Raw genomic sequence first — 19,898 nt, 5'->3', positions numbered from 1 at the left:
TAAAATATAAATTGAAGTATTCAATTGTTTATATCGACGAAATAAAATAAAATATTCATTTCATTCAATTAGGTATTTTGATTTCGTTCCTTTTTATTTATTTATATGAACTATATGTAAGTTAAATGAACTAGTAGAGCAGAATTGGCACCTTCGCCCGTTGCTGACTCGAACTAATAGTGAACATGATCTTCCGGGATACTGACTTTTTTTAGTGCCTCCAACTTGTGCCTATTGACGTTGCCCATCTTATAGGCCGTTGGATAGTTGATGCTCATATCAGAGACCGTCGAACCCAATCCTAATGCCAGAGCCACCCGCATAAACGAGTTGGTGAAGCAACGGCAATGTCGACGAACCTTGGCTCCGCCTCGTTCTATTCCCTCTCCTCCTTCCGCAATTATTCCTTCTCCTCTTCCCCCTCCTCGACCATTTCCCTCCCCATCTTGAATTCACAGCATTCCTCGTCCTCCAAGCTTCGCTCTTCGAGACGTCCGGTTGCGGAACATCAACCACTGCCCCAGGATTGGGAACAGCGGCATCGGACGCTGCTGGTCGACACTTTTCACCGGAATAACGGCCTCAGATCCTTGATTCATGAGGCCTCCATAAACAGTGGCTCTAGCGCTCTACAGCTTCTCGAAAAAGATGGGGATTGGACCGAAGACAACCTCTGGGCTATGGTATCCTTCCTCGTTGAAACTGGAAGGGCAGAAGAGGCCCTACAGGTTCGGATTTTCTACCTCTTGTTTCTCTTTATTTACTTTTAGATTTTTCTCTTTGATCGATTTCTTTGTTGCTTCTCTTGAAAAGGTTTTTTTTGTTAGTTTGGTTTAAGACTGTCGTCTGGTGAATATATATGTGTGTGTGTATATATATATATATATATATATATATATTCATTTGATTGTTTGAACTAATCATTTCAATTGGAATTAACCTTGGGTTGATTTTGACACAGTACATTCAATTTGTGTTGGTGCGTACATTCCGGGCTGACTCTATATAATTCATCAGGAATAATTTTACTCAATGAGATAGTGAGAAATTAAGATGGGGACAACCAAAATGCGGTTTAAAATTAGAAAGTTTCAGTTTAGATATTTTCTGAAATAGGAAGTCAAGAATTTTGTATATATAATAATTTTTTATTTTGAAGTACTGAAGTTTACATGAATAGGATAAATTAGTCTGGGAGTTAGTTTTTCAATTGTCAACTAATTAAGGGTTCTCGTTTAATCTTTTGGAGAATAAGCCATATTGGGGCCTTTAAAAAGAGACCTAGCCCCTTTGTTTGCTTGATCTTCCATTTAATAAAATTTCAGTTTCCTTTGTGAGTGCAAGTATTCTTGAATGAGATTGTTCATTTTATGTTGCATCGTGTGGTACTAAACGTTTGAGCAAGTTTTGTCGACTTTCATGCTGCATCCGTTTGGTAACCACATTTAAACTTTTGGCTCACACATATCCCACATTCTTCACACTTAATATTCTCTACAAACCCCTCCTATCTCTCTGCTCCACAAATTCTACTTCTACTTGCACCCTTGACAATAATAGTAAATTTGACCACCAACTGGTGCTCGCTATGCTGACTTACACCCATGTTGCTTGTTCCTATAACCACCAAGCACCAATCTCCATTGGTTCAACCTCTTCCCTTAAGGCAACTCTTATTTCCTCCTACAAAACCCATCACTAGGAGCCTTGTTCTATTAGATTTTTTTAGACGCAAAAATCCTGTCTCTCCCATCTCCTCTTTTGCAACCCTAATCTACTTGCAACATCACCCTCTAGTTTTCATGGACCCAGTGTACAATTTCTCTTTTTACTCCTAATCTTTGCTAGAGAAAAACATGACTCAATTTGCATGTTGACTTCTATAGTACTCTTCTTTGCCTTTTCTTTGTTAGTCTTTTCGTGTCACCATTCTACGGCTTCATAATATTTTGTTTATTGTCATTTGAATTTTTAAAGACATTTTCAATGACTTTTAATAGATATAATAGTTCTTTTGTTTATTACACTTTTTTTCGTAAAGCATGCGCTTTATTTTGTACTTTAAGCCCCAAGACCCTTGAGTGCTTTTGACAACTCTGCATTATACTACCGATTGAAAGTCATTGAACGCTTAACTTAGATTCAGTTTGCCATTATTTCTACTGAAGCAGTTTGCTATTATTTCTACTGAAGTAGTTTATCTGATGATTAGGGCTTCATACTCCTTCATTCTTTGATGCTAGAAATTGGAACCTTATTGCCTTGTCCACCATATATCTTTTTCAACTAATCAAAATTATTCCTACTCGATGTTTAGAGGGATCAATTGTCTACGTATATCTCTATTACTACCACTTTTGTTCAAATTCATATACAAGAGTAATTAGGTCTATAATAATTCCAGTAGAACATACTCTCATTGTTGGCATCCTTCAGAATACTAAATCTAACACACTCAGTGGGGTAGTCCAACAAAGTATGATTCATTGTTATTTCTATCTACATCTGCCTATGCAAATTTGCCTTTTGTGGATAGACTGAATAGTCTCAAGTTATATCCCTCTCAAATTATTCTGGTAACTTCTTGGCTGCTTTTGCAAGTGCACGTACCAACTTCTCCGCTAGTGTTACCTTACACTGAATTTAGAGCGCTTTAACTTCTCTATGAACCTTTTCGATGGCTTTTCCATCTTTTTCACCTTTTAGTTTTCATTAGTCTTTCTCAATTGAACCGACTTCCATAGGATCATGGTTTAAGAATTATAGTAGCACCTTTGCAATTTTTTCGAACAGCTCCAACCATAGTTGCCCCTTTCAGTGTTGGAAACTTCATTGCTCAATGACAAGTTTATAGACTTGTCCTTTGCTTGTTTGATAACATCATAACCAAGAGTAGGTCCACTGCTGAGAACTTTATTTTCCCAAGGCTCTTCCTTGAGGAATAAAGTAAGGCCTATAGTTCCGAGTGTGTATACTGACTTGTACACCCTAAAAGGGTGGTGCTTTCACTATCCAAATCCTGTTGATAATACCTAAGCTTCAAAACATTGTTAGTGTAGAACATTAGCCAAGTTGCTAGTATTGATCAGCATTCTATTTTCACCACCCTATAAGGATGGTGCAATTCGTAGTCTTATCTCCAAATGACCAGAGTATCCTGATCTGTCGCTAATTTCCTTGCTTCCTCTTCTATAAAAGCCAAATCCTAGTTGTATTCAGTGATACATATAGGGTTAAGTCTGAGAGCTATTTCCCTGGGTATGACTCTGACTTTTTATTGCTTTCGTCACCTTCTGGTTAGCTAATTATTTTTGAACGGGATCTTTAGGTCTTCCACGCACTCTATTGTCTTCCTCTTTTATCCAATATACTTTTTTATCTCCTTATCATCTCTTTAACCTGGAACATCAAATGGATGCATGAGTTGTATTATGTCCTTATTCCTAGTTGGATGTCTGCAATATTTTGTCTCACCTAGGGATTGAGATCTCGTGCCGAGTTAGTCAAAATGGGTGAAATATTTCGTTTTGCCCGTCGACCGACACTGACACGAACTAGACACCACTCCTAGCGGTAGCCGCGGAGGTGTTGCAAAACCTGCGGCCGTGCAGCAAGGGCCGTGCGACCCTCGCGGTCGTGCCAGAGGGGCCGCACGACCCTACGACCGTGCAGCAAGGGTTGCGCGACCCTCGTGGCTGTGCCAGAGGGGCCGCACGACCCTATGGCCGCGTCGAAGGGGCTGCGCAACCTTGCGGCTGCGCTTAGGGTCGCAGTGATTTTTTTAATTAAATCATTTTTTTTTAATTAAAACAATTCCTAGGATGAATGGAGATAATTCAACAATAACAACCAAGCCTTATCCCACTAGGTGGGATCGACTATATAGATTCTTTTACGCCATTGGGTTCTGTTCCCTATTATATCATCATTTATATTTAAATAAAGTTTATCTTGTTTTATTATTACTAACCAAGTCTTTTTTGGTTTTCCTCCTCGTTTGATGTGCGTGTTTGTCATATTTTCACATTTCCTGACTGAAGCATTTATTGGTCATTTAGTACATGCCCATACCATTTTAAACGTGTCTCTTGGAATTTTTCCTCAATAGATGCAACTCCGACTCTCTCTAATACTCTCATTTCTTATTTTGTCCATCTTTACTTAACATTCTCATCTTTGCAACTCTCATCTTCTGTTCATGTGCTCGAGTCATAGCCCAATATTCAGCTCCATATAATATAGTAGGTCTAACTACGGTTTTATAGAACTTTCTTTTAAGTTTTAGACTCTCTGCTCCATTTCAACCATCCTACTTATATTCTATGTAAGACATCTTTTTCAATCCCCCATCGTTTTACAAAAATGATCATAAATATTTAAAGATCTCAGTTTCAGGCAACTTGTCATCTCCTATTTTAACCATTGTCTCATTACATCTAATATTGTTAAACTTAATTTTCATATATTCCGTTTTTATTCTACTAACCCTAAAACCTTTCTCTTCTTGTGCTTTCTGCCAAGATTCTAGCTTAATATTTACTTCTTTACGTATTTCATCTACCAAAATAATATCATCTGCAAATAACATGCACCACGGTACTATGCCTTGAATATGTACAGTGTGTTTGTCCATAATTAGTGTAAAAAGATAGGAACTTAGAGCTGATCCTTAATGTAATCCTATTTTTATTAGAAATCCTTCAGTTACTGCGCCTAAAGTTTTTACTTTGGTCGTTACATCCTCATACATATCCTTAATTAGTTCAATATATATTACGTTAACACCTCTCTTTTTTAGAATTCTCTATATAATTTCTATTTGACTCTATCATAAGTTTTTTCTAAGTTAATGAATACTTGTGTAGATCTTATTTTTGCTCCTGATATTTTTCAATTAATTGTGAAGATGTATAGCTTCTATTATCGACCTTCCAAGCATGAATCCAAATTGATTTTCGGTTACTGTGATCTCATTCCTTAATCTTTTTCCATTCACTCTTTCTTAAAGTTTCATGGTATGACTCTTAGTTTAATACCCTTATAGTTTGCATAATTTTGTACGTCTCCCTTGTTTTTATAAAAGGAAACTAGAGTACTTACCCTTCATTGATCAGACATTTTTTTCGTTTTCAATATCATGTTAAATAATTTTATAAGTCATTCAATACTTTATTTCCCTGACACTTCCAAACCTTTATCGGAATATGATCTGGTCCAACGACTTTTTCATTGTGCATCTCATTTGAAGCTTATTCATTTAAATTTCTATACTCATTTGATCTATTTAAATTACCAAAGTTAAGTTGGTCACCTAAACCTTCTTTAAAAAGTTGATAAAAATACCTCTTCCACCGCTCTTTTATTTATTCATCATTTATTGATATATATTTTATTTGGATAAGATTTTTTTGTTTTCGTTTCTCTTATTTTAACTATTCTATAAATGTCTCTTTCCCCTTCTTTTGTATTCAATTTTTGATATAATTGTTCTAAAGTTTCATTTTTTGCTTCATTTACTATTTCTTAGTCTCTTTTTTTTACTATTGTATATTTTCTTAAGTTTTCCTTATTTTTATAAATATATAATTTCTTATAAGTTTTTTTGTTTTTCCTTCACTTTCTCTAATACTTTCTCATTCTATCATCAAGGTGGCAAAAGGCGAATATGCTCGCCCCCAGCGCCCCCGCCAACCCGTCCCAGGGCTAACACGGAGGAGGTAAATCACGGGTGGCTACTAGACTTTGGAATAATGACTAGCACATAAGGGAGACATTTACCTCGGTTTTACCGAGATTTGAACCCCATATCTCATGGTGGCAATACCTCATGCGCTAGCCACTAGACCATCCCGAGGGGACATTCTCATTCTATCATCAAGATTCTTTACTTAGTGGTGCATGTCCCTTTAATTCATCGAGTACACTCGTAGCTACTATTTTCTACTTTGATACAATCTTATCTCATGTTGTATTAGAGTCACTGTATATTTCACCTAATGCTTGTAGTCCTACCTTCTCCTTAAACATATTTTGCTTCCCATCCTTTAACTCCCATCACTTAATTTTAGGAGTCATATTTATTTTCTTTCTATTGATACTATGCTTGAGGCGTATATCCAACACTACTAACTTATGTTGAGTAGTTAAGCTTTTTCCAGTGATGACCTTGTAATTTTTATAAATCGTTCTATCCCTCTTCCTATCCATAAGAAAGTCAATTTGCGATTTTATTATTCTCACTTTTGAACGTAACCAAGTGTTCTTTTTTTTTAAAAAATGTATTAGCTAATATAAGGTCATATGTTATCACAAAATCCAATATAGTTTTCTATTCTTTATTTCTAGTTCCAAACCCATAACTCCCATGTACTCTCTCATATTCCTTAATTTTTACTCTAACATGGCTATTTAGATCACATCCTATTAAAATTATTTCATTTGGCGGAATGTTTTATAATATTTCATCTAAGTTGTCCCAAAATCTTGATTTGATAGTTTTATCTAATCATACTTGCGGTGCATATATGCTAATTACGTTCATAGTTTCTTTCGTTACTATTATCTTAAGAGCTATAATTCTATCCCCTTTTCTAACTACTCCTACAACTTCATCTTTAACGAATTATTTATAATAATATCCACTATATGTCTTATTTTATTCTTTTCTATGTACCATAACTTAAAACTTGAGATTTCTATCATGTTTGCCTTCTCGCCTACCCATTTTATCTAAATGGAGATAATTCAAAGAGGCTTAATTAAATTCTAATAAAATTATCTAATTAATTAAATATTTTATTTATTTTAATATTAAAAATATATAATAAAATTTTTATTTATTTATTTAGCTATGTTATTATTTTTTTAATGATTTGATTATCTCTAATTTAAATAAATAATCAAATATATTTTTTAAAATCCTAATTAAATTACCCATTAAAATATATAAAATTAATTTAAAATTCTAAAAAAATCTAATTAAATATTATATATTCCTAAAACCCCTCCGCATGGATCACAGTGTAGTGATAGTCTTTGCAACCACAATTTTTTTTATTTTTTTATTTTTTTATTTTTTTATTTAGTTAATTTTTTATTTTTTAAATATCTATTTTTTATAAATAAACTATTTTTAATAATAATTATAAAAATATTAAAAATTATTTCAAAATTTTTAAATAATTTTAATAAATATTTTATAAAATAATTTTAATTTTTTTTACTAATTTTAAAATTTAGCATAAATTGAAAATAATCGAAAAATTAAAAAATATATAATTCTTAAACATTTCAAATAAACTTTTTAAAATTAAAAATTTACAAATGTATTAAAAAAATAATTTAAGATTTCAAATAATTTTATAATTATTTTTATAATTTTAAATTTAGTTTTGAATTTTAAGAATTACTTATTTTTTAAAATATCTTTTATAAAAATTTAATAGGCATTATCTTATGAGAAAATATTAAAATATAAATTTAACATCTTAAAATATAAAAACATATTTAATAATCAAATATTAATATATATATAAAATACTAAAATTATGTCGGCACCAAGGAATGAAATGTCGTTTCGTGCCGCCCGGCACGGACGATTTTTATCGTTCGGTTGAACTGGCGAAACCGGCACGCAACGCTTGATTTTTCGGCATCTGTCACGCGCGTCCGTGACTGCACGCACGACAGTAGGAATCGAATTGATTCCTCCTGTCGCGATCAATTAATCGCGCGACATAAGGAATCGATTCGATTCCTTCGGTCTTGATCGATTAATCGTGCGACAAAAGGAATCAATTCGATTCCTTCTGTCGCCATTGATTAATCGCGTAGAAGGAGAAAAGACCCTATATAAAGAGGCACTAGCGAGCGATCAGCATATCCGACGAAGGCAGCTGCGAGGCAACGGGGAGCCATGGCAAGCGACGACAAGCAGCGGCGAGGCGACGACAAGTAGTGGCGAGGCGACTCCGAGCAGTGGCGAGGCGATGATGAATAGTGGTGAGGCGGCAGCAAGAGCGACAAGTTATGATTTCCCCCTATTCGCAAATGGCCTGTAGGCGTCCCCGTCTCAGATGCATTGCAGGCAGGCATTAGAGGAGTCTTGGGATGCCTCCGGCGGCATCGGAAGCATCCCGCGATGCCTTTGGCGGTGCTGGAAGCATCCCGTTACTCCGGCACCGTTGGACATACCCCTCGATCCGCCGAGCCCTGCTTTTAAAATTTAATTTTAAATTTAATTAATTTAAACAATTCCCAAGTATATGTGATATTTTCGAATAGACTTTTATAAGAACTAATTAAATTATCACAATAATTATAAAAAATATATTTAAAATTAAATTTTTTATTAATTAATATTCTGAAAAAGCATATTACTAATTGTTTAAATTAATCTGGAGGGTGGATATCCAAATGTTTCTAATTGTCGAAAAGTTTCTCGAGAAGTTCGTCGTATAATGAAAGAGGTAAACAACAACGACAACGTGAAGTTATTGATAGCCGAAGCTCTAATGAACCATTCTATGATGAATTTGAAGGTCGTGGTGAAATTTCAAATGACGAAGATTTTTTAGCAGCTCTCAGTGTCTCTCGAACTCAATATGACTATGAGCAAAATATACGACATAGAAGTGGTTCAACTGGTGCCCGTGGAAGTGACTTAACTATTGTAGCAACATTGGGAAGGAGTGCAGTGTTTGTATTACTTTAACACAAGGTGGTATTGGTCGTTTTTTTCCTACTATGGGACAAAGACGTATAGTTGATATTGCTAATATTGATCTACTGGCATTCCCATACCAGCAAATAAACTAGGATTGATGATGCATATACAAAAGAGAAGAAGAAATCAATCTGTAAAAGTTTTGTTAAATTTTTTCATTTTAATCATATCCCCCCTAATATAGCAAACAACACATACTACCGTAGCATGATATCCAACATCTAAAAATCTGGTCCTGCTATTCAACCTCCGACTGCATATGAAATTGTTTGTCCATATTTAGATGAACAACTGGAGAAGATTAATACTTGGATCCTATCATGCAAGAAGCAATGAAACTTATATGAGGTTACATTGATGTGTGATGGCTCGATAGGACCTACATGGATGAGCATTATTAACTTTCTATTATACTACAATAGAAAAGTGACATTTCATAAATCTATTGATGCAACTATAGACTATCATGATGCATCCTACATATATCGTTTGATGGATAATATAGTTCAAGAGATAGGTGCAGAACATATAGTGTAGATGATTATAGACAATTGTGCTAACTTTAAGAGGGCTGGAGAGTTATTGGAGCAAAAGTATCAATCATTATTTTGGACTCTATGCACAACCACAGTATTGATTTGATGATGACAGATATCGATAAGCTCGATATAGTGAAGAAGGTAGTTAAAAAAGTCAATCTTTAACAAAATTTCTTTATAATCATCATTGAATTCATGGATTAATGAGAAAATTTATTGATGGGGAGATTTTGCGACAGGGAGCGACTAGGTTTGCCACTCACTTTCTCTTGTTAAAATCGTTGAATCAGAAAAAAGTCAGATTGAAGGTCATCTTCTCTTTTGAGGATTGGGAAGCTTCTCGATATTCTAACATGATAGAAGGTAAGATGCAAAAATAATTATATTCGTTAGATTTTAGGACTATATTGCAAATATTCTTATAGCAGTAGAACCATTATACGTTGTTCTATGTAAAGTTGATATGGACAAGAAGCCACAAATGGGCAATGTTTACCGCCTAATTTATGAAGCAAAAGAGGAAATTAAGATATGTCTAAAATCACCAATAAAATATCAACATTACATTGATATAATCACTACAAAGATGATTAAATGGGAAAATATATTCATTTGGCCAGTACGTATTTTTTAATGTAATTTTTTTTAATATTATTATTAATAATTGTATATGTTTAATTATTGTAGGTTGTTATCTTAATTTGACATATTAATACCGTTATAATCTTGGCACAAAAGATGATTTAGTAATAGCTCTCGGACATATAATATCAAGACTACATACAAATAGAGAATCAATTGCTAAGATTATTAATGAAAGTCGATTATTTCGGGAGACATGGTTCTTTTAGCCATCCTATTGCAGTGTCATTTAGATATAAGATGGATACAGGTAAATATAATAAAAAGTATTACTAATTATTGTCAACAAATATAAATACTATTTTAATTTTGTTCTTATTTATCTTACAGCTGAGTGGTGGTTACAATATGGAGGATTAATTCTAAATTTGAAAAAGATTGCAGTAAGAATTCTCTCACAACATCTTCAAGTGGTTGTGAAAGAAATTAGTCAACTTTCTCCCTCATTCATACAAAAATACGAAATCATCTTTCTTATCATCGCTTGGAGAAGATGGTTTACGTTCATTATAATATGCTTCTTCAACTAAGAGCAATAACAGAAGAGAATGAAGAACAAGAGTCTGGTTATGTAGACCCATTTAATATTGGATTTGTTCAAATTGAGAATGATCCAATGATGGATTGGTGGAGCGCTGTTGAGGTTGAGAATCCATTATTTGATGAAGCAGGATACCCACCACGACTATCTCAATTTCTTACTCAACAGATTAAAAAAAATACAAGTTAGAGGAGATATCTATTAGGAAGAAGATGACGATGAACCTTTTGATCAAGAATTTTGATTTTCTGGATCTCGGTGTAGACACTCTCAAATATCCCAACACCAAACCCAACCAAAGTCCATAGATAAAGGTAAAAGCAAAAGCAAAGCTCCTGTCATTTTTACTAAAAAGAAAGAAAAAAGTCAAGCCTCCTACTTTTACGCGAAAGGGTCAATTGAGAATTAGAGAAAATCCACTCGATGTAATTGATGAACAAGAACATAATGACAGTGATTAAACACCATCACCTTCTGACACTGTCGTCCAACAAGAAATTTGAAATGAGGATAGTGATATTGATAACAGTGCAAGTATTCATGGAAGTGATGACAGTGGTGATGTATCTGGTGGTAAAAATTATGTTGTCCCTACTCTAGCACCGGAGCCATGGACATGTGAGATAGATTACACACATTCAACTCAAAATTATGATCATGGAGTTAGAAGTAGCAATATTTAATATCAATGTCAATATAAGGGTGACAAACAAAAGAAAACTCATAATTATCAAGATATGCGGGAGAGTTTAGCTCAGATTGATTTTAGCCGAAGTTCATCATACTCGCAGCCATCTTATTATAACTCTGATGCATCATATGACGATTCATCACACCAGAGCTTGGGGACATATGCTTATCCTTATCCTGAGCATGCCCCTGTATCCATTTCGATTTCAGTAATGTCGGTTCAAATCCAACTTCCAGTGATGAATCAATACACATTGATGGACATGTGGAGAAATCAATAATAATATTGCATGTCATGGGATGACTATTTAATTTGGGTGTTGGAGACCTATGGAATTGACTTTAAGTAGAATGTTGTAAGAATCAATGCTTCTATCTGATTCATGCCACTCTTTTTGATATTAGTAGGGTAATATATTATGATATATCAATTTTAATTCAAGTTATCGATAGATTAATTTTCATTAACGAAAACTATATTTAATTATTTTTTTTAACCATATTAAGTTGTCCAATAATTGAGAATTTATATAAAATCAATTTATAACTTATTTTAAAATTATACACAATAAACATATTTATTTAATAATTACTATATATAAATAAAAATACCGAAAGCGTATTGACATGGTACGATACGATACTGAAACCGTATCGTTCTGGTCTGGGACAGAAACTTCGGCATGAGTCAAGATTTTAAACTTTGGTCGGCACTACACATACGATGTCGAAATCGTATTATTCTGGTCCAGGACCGAAACCTTGGTACGATTTGAGATTTTAAACCATGGTCTCACCCCACTTCATTATTGAACAAATTTGTTAGGATTTATGCAGCGGATTTCTATCCTTCATCACAATGATGTTTAAAAGCATTCCTTTGGCTTCATTTTTGCATAACCTTCTTGAGGTCCCTGATCCCTACTTTATCATCTCTTTAGTCTGGAATTTCAATTGGATGCATTTACTGTATCATGTCTGTGTTCCCAACTGGATATCTGCTATATTTTGTCTCACCACACTTATGCATTATGAAACAAATTTGTTAGGCCCATGCAGCAGATTTCTATCCTTTGTCTCAATGAATATCTCTGGTTGTGGCATGTTTAAAAGCATCCCTTTGGCTTTAGTTTTTGCCTAACCTTTTTGATCTCCTTGATCCTCCTAAGCTTCAATTCAATCACCTTTCCCTGCATCACATAATCTATAATAGAAAACTTGTTGGTTCCTTCAGGCATAGCAACAAAAATCTGTGGGGGATTCTTATATAGGGATTGTTAGAATTTCGATAAAGACTTTGTACTTTCTTGAAGGCTGTCATCTGAGTGGTTGGATTTGAATCATCAACCAGCCTTGCTGGCTCCCCTCGCGTACTTCTTAACAAATGTTGACAGTGGCTCATCTCACCCCCATTTGAATGACATTGAACAATCTAACCTGCGGTCATTCTACTACTTTCCAGAAAATAAGATTCAAATATTTTGGCAAGCTCTTCAAAATTGTTAATCTCCCTTATAGTGTACCACCCCTAATAGTGGTTAGGAATATCTGACAAATCAGTACATTTGATGTTCCACACAAAGACATTCTAGTCAAAATCATTTACATGCTTTGAAGGATTAGTACACCCTATATATGGCACATGAAAGTATTTATTTTGCATCTCCAAAATGAATGGTGTTTTGACCTCAGATTGTTGTTTACCTCCCTTACTTTCCCAAGTTGGCCACTCCCTTTCTTTCCATTTACCTTTATCCCTCGATACATCTACTCCCACCTTCTTACTCTTGTCTTGTCCCTGCTCACCTCCACGTTGATCTTGCTTTTGTCGGACTCCTTGCTCCTCCATTATGCCTGAGTCACCACATTGGTACTTGCTTCTTTTTCCGACCTTTTGATTTCATGAAATGGTAAAACATCTTTATTATCATGTCATCCATCATCAACAACTGGAAATTTATGTCTTCCCAATTTATTTATTTATTTATTATTGTAATAATTATTTTTTAATCTACAATCAGAACTTGTAGCCCTGAAATTGAGTGGATTATTCATCCACAGAAGGGAAACTCCAGCCTCAATTTCTCCTCCTTAGTAGAGAACTTTCCCAACCTTTTTAAAGGTGATTAGGGGAAATTTGGATTTATTGCTTCTCTTCCTTTCATCATCCCTCCACGCTCAGCACCAGCACCAATTTATTTAGTTTGATTAGAACAAACAGAGAAGTCTTCTGACTGTTTGAGTATTCTTGGACCTAGATTTGGAGAGTTTGATGAACGGGGACCAAACTAGTTTGTGTTCTATCGAAGTATGAATGGAAGGTTGGTTGATTTGACCTAGGTAACTTGTGTTTATCCAAGGTGAGCGAAGCTCAGCTGTGGTGAACCTAGCACAGCCAAGCTGGCCTAACGATTGCTTGGTTGTCCAGTCTGGTGATGAAGATAACCAGGTAAATTGGGATGAGGTGTAGAGATGTGGAAATAGATGAGATTAAATTGACCTGACAAGGAGTGATAGTTGTTACCTGGAGATTGCGTAGAGATTTATCCTCACCAACTACCATAGCAGATTGAGAATGAGATCTTGCACCTAGTCCCCTTTTGTGGGCCTCAGACTGAGTGCTAGATGACTGATGGTTAGACACGTGACCATATTATTAAGTATTTGCTTAATCTGATAGATCTAGAGCCCTAGCTTTGCTATTAGTTATCCACTTCAGACATGCCATCATCCAATTGCTCACCTGGGCTAGTGGTTAATATACCCACATAACTTCCCATGTATTGATGATTATAACTTTGGTAACAACTCCTTTTGGTTCCCTTAATGTGATATTATAATATGTTAGACTCACCTAGATAGTATAAGGTGAAAGGCATACTAGATTTTTTCCCCTTCAAAATATTGTATACTAGTCATTCAACATGAAAAAAAAAAATCATTGTCACCCAAACATTGGAGGTGTCTCATCGTCTTCTTTTACAGTTGACTAGACAAACTTGCATTGTGGTTAGCTGCAGGTGCTTGACAATGAGTTTTCTTTTCTTCTTTCAATGGAGGTCTGCTTCCTAATTGGACTTTATCTTCCTTTCATACTTGTCACAAACACTCTTCATTCGATGAGCATGAGTGGTGATTGATGAGGAACAAGCGGATGATAACAAGTCTTCACTTTATCGTCTTTTTAGATGCCTGCAGCAATGTTGCTTCATCCTTTTCTTTTCTACAGACACGCTGAAAAACATGAAGTTGGCAACCTAATTGCATAGATGGATTTCGTCTAGCCTGTGCTTTTTCTTATCACAGACCATGCAATATCTTCTTCCTAACCAGCGCCGACGGTACCACATGTCAACATTTGATTACTATAAATCCAACCAGGAATGGAACTTCAAATCTTGATGCTTAGCATATTTGTGGAATTATAGTCTGTCAATTTTGAGATGCACTTTATCATATTTGATTAGGCTTCATCATACATGTGTGGCTAGTCTGTTCACTGCTTTAATTTTTAATTGTCACTGTGTTTTAACAATGGAAACCAGGTACTATTTAATCCATAGATTAAAATGTCGAGCCGTTTCATATGATAGGAGCGAAACATCTCGTTCCGCCCATGGACCGACACTAGCACAATGCCAGATCATTCCGTATAAGGACACGTCGTGCGGGTTGCGCGTGCCCACAATCGTCACGTAACAGAGGTAGGAGGGGGTGATTTTAAACTTGGGTTTTAATAAATAACTTAGATTAATAATTTTAATCAACTTTTAGCTATTTAGATTAAATTTTTTATTTTTAGTTAATATATTTTATATTTTAAAAATACTAAAACTATATTGGCACGATACAGTACCAAAATTGTATCATTCCGGTCCGAGACCGAAACTTCGGTACCACTTGAGATTTAAAACCATGTTATAATCTATAATTGGATACATAGTTTCTTTAATTGAACACTGTTTGTGAAACTCTACACAGATGTAATTTTTTTCTAGTCTGATGTTTCTTAGCATTGAGCGATTCAATATTTTATGCAAAGTTCAAGTCACACTAATCTTGTATGAAACCAGGTATTTGATTTATGGAAAAATATTGAGATGACAAGAAACAATCCTTCCAATCATTTGAGAATCATAAAATTGTTTTGTGGAGAAGGCTTTATGATTGAAGCAATGTCTGCATTTGAAGCCACGAAGAAATCTGATATTATCCCGTCTTTGGCCATCTATAATACTATAATACACGCTTTTGCAAGAAAAAGGGATTTTCATAATTCAAATGCCACGTTTGCTATGATGTTGGAAGCTGGTCTGTTACCTACACCAGAGACATATAATGGGCTTATTCGAGCTTATGGATGTTTTGGTCTATATGACGAAATGAGCAAGTGTGTGAAGAGGATGGAACTTAGTGGCTGTTTTCCAGATGAGGTTACTTATAACATACTCATTACCGAGTATGCCCGCAGTGGGCTTCTTGAGAAGATGGAAAGCACATACAGAGTTCTCAGTTCTAAGAACTTGAACTTGCAAGCTTCTACTCTTGTGTCAATGCTTGAGGCTTATGCTGAAATGGGTAACTTGGAGAAGATTGAAAGGGTTTACCGCAGGATTCTGAAATTGAAGGCCTATATAAAGGAGAATCTGATAAGGAAACTTGCATTAGTTTACATCAGGAATTATAGGTTTGCTCAGCTAGAGGAATTAGGAAATGATGTTCGTACTGCTAATTGGGGGAAAATTGATCTCGTTTGGTATATTTTGCTTCTATCTAGTGCTGGTCTTGTCAGCAAAAAGGGCGTGGAGTCTATTCTTCATGAAATGGAAGAAGAAAAAGTGCCAATCAATATAAACATAGTCAACATCCTTGCACATTTTTATCTTAAGATAAGGGACTTCAGGTCTTTGAATGGTGCTTTTCGTCAGGCTAGAGTATGTAATATAAAGCCTGATCTCATCACTTATGGAATTTTCTTTGATGCATGTGATATTGGTTATGACGGAATCCATGTTTTAGAAGAGTGGAGGAGGAGCCGTTATTTGGAAGATGTGGTCGGAATAAGAACTGATCAACTGGTGTTGTCTGCTTTTGGAAAAGGTTCCTTCTTGAAGCTCTGTGAAAAGAAGTACATTACTGTCCATTCAAGACAAAAACAAAAGAAAATTTGGAGATACAGTGATGTGATTCGTCTTGTTCTTGGATAGAAAGCTAAAAGGAAAGCTCAATTAGTTAATTTCAGTTATTTCAACATCTCTGCTGAAAGAGTTTGATCATGAAGATTTATGTTATTCTGGCAGAAATGTAATTATCTGTAGTGTTATATTTAGAGGATCAAAATGAGAGAGATATTTGTTACTTTGGGTGACAGTCCGGACACCTCAAGTATTTTGGCTGTGAGGGTCGTCCACCCTGGTCGCCCAAATTGGGTGTCCAGGGTAGCAAATTCATATATGTCAAAGTATGGGTTGGCAAGTAGCAAAGTAGCAGCAAATAACTTAGTTGGAACAAAAAAGTTTGATGGTCGAGATACCTATTGCTTGCTCAGTTTTATATATAACTAACTAACTGACTGACTTGAGTAAGCAATAGGTATCTCGACCATCAAACTTTTTTCTTTTGTTCCAACCAAGTTATTTGCTGCTACTTGCAAGCCCATACTTTGACAGTTTACTAACTCCTAAATAAGGCATCAATGCTTCCTCGTACAACTACTGTTTATTAGGTGCGTTCATGCAAGTCCATGTGGCCGAGCAGACATAAGTTGATGCGATGCAGTATTCACTGAGGTCAATTTACTGCAATTTTGATTATCCTAGAATATCTTTCACTGCTTAGATACCAGGTCTTGAGCTCAGTGTTGTCTTTTACAGTTGTCCAACCACGAGCCCTGCTGCTCCAAAACATAGTTGTGAATACAAATAAATGTCAGGTTGAGCCTCTGACTAAAGTTTAATGTGTTATTACTTGAGGCAACTATGGACATCGATAATTCTATATTAGCATCGTTGTGGGTCAAGCACAAACTTAATGGATTCATTTATTGAATATTTGTCATAGTTTGACGTTGGCTGATAACCTAACATAACTCTCCTCCTTTATCCAGACTTAGGATTGGTCATGATCGGTCATCATGGACGGAGTTGGGTCAAGTACAAACTTAAAAATAAAATTTTGTTTTTTTTTTCTAAAGTCAATTAAGTACAATGGAACATATAAAATAATAATAAAGCACAAATGGTTTACATATTTTGGGCATTAACTTTTACTCCACGGTTTAGTCATTCGAAATTTTCACTATGAAACAAGTATATTTTAACAAATATTTTAATAAAAGAAACTTCTCCGAACGATAGAGAAACTTCATATAGCATATCTTTTAATAAATATTAAATACAAGCACAACAAAAATATTCATAAGTCTAAGAATAAGCACAAAGAAATGAATATTTATTGTCAATGAATTATGCATTTGATGGCCCTTGAGATATATATATATATATATATATACACACATACATACACATGCGGATGAAATCGGAAAGCCCTTCAAATTTTACGAGTCAAATCTCTTTCTACAGGACGTTCTCTTTTGCCTGAGATCACCTCCAATTGTTCTCGTTTTTCCTCCTCTTCTGGATCTTCATGATTTGGATGCACTTATACATAAGATGATTGAGGAAGATGAAGGGGAAGGGACGACCTTTCGTCTCCTTGACGTTTGCAGCAATGAGAGAGATGAAGGGGAAGCGACGCACCCCTTCTTCTCTTCAACGTCCAACATTTCCTACTCTTCCAAGTCAATCCATAAAGGTATATGATCACAAAGACCATGTAAGTCACAAAGATTACGAGATGATCATATCACAAAGACCAGAACAAAACATTAGTTAGTCACAAAGACCAAATAAGTCACATAGATTTTATAATGATCAAGTCACAAAGACCAGAGTATCAATTAATTTGTCACAAAGATCAAATAAAAAGATTTATTCTATACATTAGGAAAAATTGTTCGTGTGACAACAAGCACACTGAGCATTCATTGCTAAGAAGATTGTTATACCTAACATAGAATGAATCAGAGACATCAAAACTTGCCTTTACCCTGAATTAAACTATTTACATCAATATGAATATCTCTAATCCCTCATAATGATTATTATGTCAAGAACATGTTCAACATCTTCAATCAAATATAAGTATTCACAATTATATTTTATTTACTAAACTAAAAATGTAACTGGTACTAGTGAATAAATGTCACAAATGTAAATCAATCTTAATATTAATTATTCACAATTCTAATCAGTCTCTTTCCTAGTTATGCTCTATAGACCGAATCACCCATAGTTAATAGGAAATATGCTAAAGTAACAGACACTGATCAGAATTTCAAGTAGATAGCTAAATAGTCACTTAGGGTAAGATTGAGATTAACTTACAATCTCAAGGTCTCACATAGTAGAGAATCAAGGATCCATTCTCCTACTACCTTTCTTGTCGCTATAGCATATGTGGTGTGAATCACATGCTATGATGTTATTCTCTTTACTAAAAAGTGCGCATGTTTTTCCTAAAATTTAATATCGTACAGATTTCGATCTAGACATACCTAATATCTAATCCTGAATTCAACATACGAATTCCAATCTGGCCTTAAGCAGATTCAGTAAATGGTGGGTTCATTTACTCTGATCATCATATAAATGATCTCATCTTGACACAATTATTAAGATGATCTTAACTTATGGGCATGTCTCTATTCACAGCTACATAAGTTGTCCCATAAGCAACGGTTTTACCTCTATTTATACTTAATAAACAGAGATGATTATTCATGTGAGTGGACCAATCTCAATCTGCCAACATGATTATCGAGACTTTTATTCGAATGTAACAAAGACATATACACTGAATATATTATGATATTTTCATTTATCTAAATATTTTTACAATAAGTTACATTCTTCAAAGTCTCAAAGACTTCACATGTCCTTAAAATGACTCTTTAGTCAATGACTTAGTAAATCGATTAGCAAGCATAGTACGTATAGGGATGTTCTCGAGAATTATTTTTTTTTTTTGTTAACAATATCCCTTATAAAATTATACTTAATTTTTATATGCTTACCTTTGCTGTGATATTTGGGATCCTTGGAAAAAGTTATAGCAGCTTGACTATCACAGTACACTGTAACAGGACTCTCACTATCCTCAGCAATATTCAGATGCTTCAGGAACCTTCTTAGCCAGACAACCTCTTGTACAGCCATTGCACAAGCCACATACTCAGCTTCCATTGTCGACAGGGCTACACAAGTCTACTTCTTGTTGTTTCATGAGATGACACCACCATTTAGCAAAAAGGTAAAGCCATATGTGGATTGTTTGTCATCAAGGTCCCTTGTCCAATCTACATCTGTGTAGCCACTCAGATTCATATATGATCCTTGGTAATATAGGCAATAATCTGCTATCTCTTTAAGATATCTGAATATTCTCTTCACCACTTTCCATTGTCTCGATCCTGGGTTTAACTGAAAATGACTAACTAAGCCAATAACATAACTTAATCAGGACGAGTACACAACACAGTGTACATTAAACTACCAATAGCACTGACATATGATTTTTCTACATTTTGGCTATTTCCTCAATAGTCTTGGGATATATACTTTTGCTCAAAACAATACCTCTCGCTATAGGTGTCTATTCAATGCTACAATATGACATATTAAAGTATTATAGCATCTTAGTG

At 34.8% G+C, this 19,898-nt stretch overlaps 1 protein-coding gene across 1 annotated transcript; it reads left to right on the top strand.

The window, feature by feature from the left end:
* The first annotated feature begins 282 nt into the window (after nucleotides 1-282).
* On the top strand, nucleotides 283-16,495 carry LOC121975101 (pentatricopeptide repeat-containing protein At4g14190, chloroplastic-like). Its single transcript, XM_042526510.1, has 2 exons — nucleotides 283-728; nucleotides 15,211-16,495. Exons 1-2 carry the CDS (start codon nucleotides 348-350, stop codon nucleotides 16,342-16,344), a joined length of 1,515 nt encoding a protein of 504 aa, XP_042382444.1. The 5' UTR covers nucleotides 283-347; the 3' UTR covers nucleotides 16,345-16,495.
* Nucleotides 16,496-19,898: the final 3,403 nt, after the last annotated feature.

This window comes from Zingiber officinale, chromosome 4B (assembly GCF_018446385.1).
Source record: "Zingiber officinale cultivar Zhangliang chromosome 4B, Zo_v1.1, whole genome shotgun sequence".
Classification (NCBI taxonomy): Eukaryota; Viridiplantae; Streptophyta; class Magnoliopsida; order Zingiberales; family Zingiberaceae; genus Zingiber; species Zingiber officinale.
Note: the sequence above shows the minus strand (reverse complement) of the source record. Positions and strands in the feature narration are given on the sequence as shown.

Coding starts and splice junctions, on each gene's coding strand:
- LOC121975101 (XM_042526510.1), top strand. CDS start 348: ATGTCGACGAACCTTGGCTCCGCCTCGTTCTATTCCCTCTCCTCCTTC. Junction 729..15,210: donor GGGCAGAAGAGGCCCTACAG/GTTCGGATTTTC, acceptor GTATGAAACCAG/GTATTTGATTTATGGAAAAA.